This window comes from Citrus sinensis, chromosome 3 (genome assembly GCF_022201045.2).
Source record: "Citrus sinensis cultivar Valencia sweet orange chromosome 3, DVS_A1.0, whole genome shotgun sequence".
Lineage (NCBI taxonomy): Eukaryota > Viridiplantae > Streptophyta > Magnoliopsida > Sapindales > Rutaceae > Citrus > Citrus sinensis.
Genome location: NC_068558.1, coordinates 38,182,613 through 38,185,139, shown reverse-complemented (window position 1 = coordinate 38,185,139; position 2,527 = coordinate 38,182,613). Strand labels below are relative to the sequence as shown.

Here is a 2,527-nt window from a genome sequence, read left to right as displayed (position 1 = left end):
TAATAATACTGTTAGCCTGAAAAGACTTAAATGCTTCGTATCATAATTTTCTATAAACATTAAGAAAAACTAGATTAAGAGAGGATCCGAATAATTATGTTATATTTGCCCAAAATAAATTAAAAAAATTTCATTAAACTACAGATGATCAGAGTTGATTTTAGGGTGCAATTATACATACCCCGCCATGTATAATAGTTAAGCAAAATAGTTATAATGTGCACCATTGTGTTGACTTAACCAATTATAATAATTTGTCACTATCGTTCCAGTTATTTAGTTGCCTTTAAATAAGCTAGAATCAAAGACTCAAATCAACACATATCACTTCAAAAAATCAAATTATAAACAAGCTACTGAAATGGAACTCCTCCTCCTCATCCTTTCCACACTCCTCATACTCACTCTCGTTTGCCACTTCTTTTATCTCAACAAACAAAATGGTCCTGAAAAACTCCCTCTCCCACCAGGTCATGTAAGCTGGCCTTTCAAGTATTTTGAAACTTTAGATTATCTCAAAAAGGCCAAAACAGATGCCATTCATGAATTCATTGCTGAGAGAGTACACAAGTACAAAAACAGTAAGTGTTTCAAGACATATCACGTTGGTCAAAAAATGGTGTTTCTAACAAGCGCCGAGGGCAACAAATTCTTGTTCTCCAATGACTACAAGCTTGTGAGATCCTGGTGGCCAGATACCTTCCTTAAAGTCTTAGAAAATGCCGGCGACGAGATTACCATTGAGGATGTTACCAGGGCTCGTAAGCAATTCCTCTCATTCTTCAATGAGCCTGATGCTCTCGCGAGACACGTAGCGATTACTGATCAAGTTGTGCAAGATCACTTCAGGCGTTACTGGGACGGTTGCAATGAAGTCAGAGTGTATCCTCTAGCAAGAAAATTAACATTTGATGTATCTTTTCGATTGCTGGCCGATATTCGGGATCGAGAAATTCTCGACGAGAGCTTGCCCTTGATGGTCCAAGTAGTGAGGGCATTTTTTGCACTGCCCATAAACTTCCCCGGGACAACATTCAATCGTGCGATTAAGTCGTCGAGGAAGTTACGTAAGATTTTTGTTGATATTATTAAAGAACGGAGGAGCGAATTATTGGAGAAGAAGAACTTGGATGAAAGGAATGATATTTTGTCGAGAATCCTCGTCGAGAATTACAAGGAAGGCAAAAACGTTGATGATGTTTTTCTTGCAAAGAACTTGGTAGCATTACTCTCAGCAGCCTTTGACAATCCTAGCGCAACCATTACTTCCATTATGAAAAATCTTGCGGACCTGCCTGAAATTTCTGAAAAAGTCCGTAAAGGTACGTTGAGAGAAAATAATTTTGTTTTCTCTTTCAAAAGGTTTGCATGGGATGAAAAATTAATCTCACCTGTTGAATTACATCAACTCTTTCTTTTATTATATTCGAAGTCAAGTGACGTAAAAAGCTTTCACAGTCAGCCGAAGTACGTCCAGAGAGTGATAATTTTTTCTGTATGCTAATTACATATGTCTTTTCAAAAATGTATGGACAGAGCAAATAGAGATAGCAAAGTCGAAAGCACCAGGAGAGCCTATGAGTATGAAGGACATAAAAAAGATGAAGTACTCAATGAGTGTGATAAGTGAATCGTTAAGATTAGAACCCCCAGCGTCTGGAACTTTCAGAGAAGCTATTGAAGACTTCAACTACGAAGGATTTCGGATTCCCAAGGGATGGAAGGTAATTAATAGTATTATTTACTTTGCATCAATCAGCAATGATTTTATTTGGTTCATGCATGAAACATTTTTGCATGCAGGTACACTGGAGTATACATGCAACAAATAGAAACCCTGAATATTTTCCAAACCCGGAAACGTTTGACCCATCAAGATTTGAAAGAAATGATCCCATTGTTCCTTACTCTTACGTGCCATTTGGAGGAGGACAGCACATATGTCCTGGAAAAGATTATGCAAAATTACAAATACTCTTATTCATGCGTCATGCGGTGAGAAAATTCAAGTGGGAGAAAGTGAACCCAGATGAGCAAATGATAAGAGATCCAGACTTGTCTCCTGCCAAGGGACTCCCAGTTCGCCTCTGTCCCTATGCCTGTGATAATGAATTAGCATGATTATTAATTTAAGCAAGCTTTCCTTGTCAGTCTCTGGCGTTTTAACCCTATCTATGTAATAATTTTAATTTGGTTAATAAATATGAAGGTTTATTGATGCGAGAACATAATTTTTTTCTTTTTCTGGGTTTCAGAATTAATTAATTTGAGACTTGACAGAAGCTGACCAAAGAGACCAATGATTGATTTATATTGACTAGAGCTGGCAAAATTTGACACGACCCGATTATCCGACACGAACACGATATAAATAAATGAGTATGGGTCGTCAAATTTAACACGATTATTAAATGGGTCGGGTCTGGGTCAACACGATTTTTTTCCGTGTCGGGTTTGGGTTAAAATTCTTGACCCATTTACCCGATTAATGACCCGATTATATTTTGTATTTTAAAATAATTTACAT

The 2,527-nt window shown here is 37.2% G+C and overlaps 1 protein-coding gene across 1 annotated transcript; it reads left to right on the top strand.

Moving 5' to 3' along the window:
* The first annotated feature begins 329 nt into the window (after positions 1-329).
* Positions 330-2,248, top strand: LOC102625141 (beta-amyrin 28-monooxygenase). The gene is made up of 3 exons (XM_006494137.4): positions 330-1,322; positions 1,537-1,724; positions 1,804-2,248. Exons 1-3 carry the CDS (start codon positions 362-364, stop codon positions 2,119-2,121), a joined length of 1,467 nt encoding a protein of 488 aa, XP_006494200.4. The 5' UTR covers positions 330-361; the 3' UTR covers positions 2,122-2,248.
* Positions 2,249-2,527: the final 279 nt, after the last annotated feature.

What these genes read in the sequence shown, in the direction of transcription:
- LOC102625141 (XM_006494137.4), top strand. Translation starts at nt 362, where the DNA reads ATGGAACTCCTCCTCCTCATCCTTTCCACACTCCTCATACTCACTCTC. An exon ending in TTCTGAAAAAGTCCGTAAAG is followed by an intron (nt 1,323 to 1,536) that starts GTACGTTGAGAG and finishes ATGTATGGACAG; the next exon opens with AGCAAATAGAGATAGCAAAG. An exon ending in GGATTCCCAAGGGATGGAAG is followed by an intron (nt 1,725 to 1,803) that starts GTAATTAATAGT and finishes TTTTGCATGCAG; the next exon opens with GTACACTGGAGTATACATGC.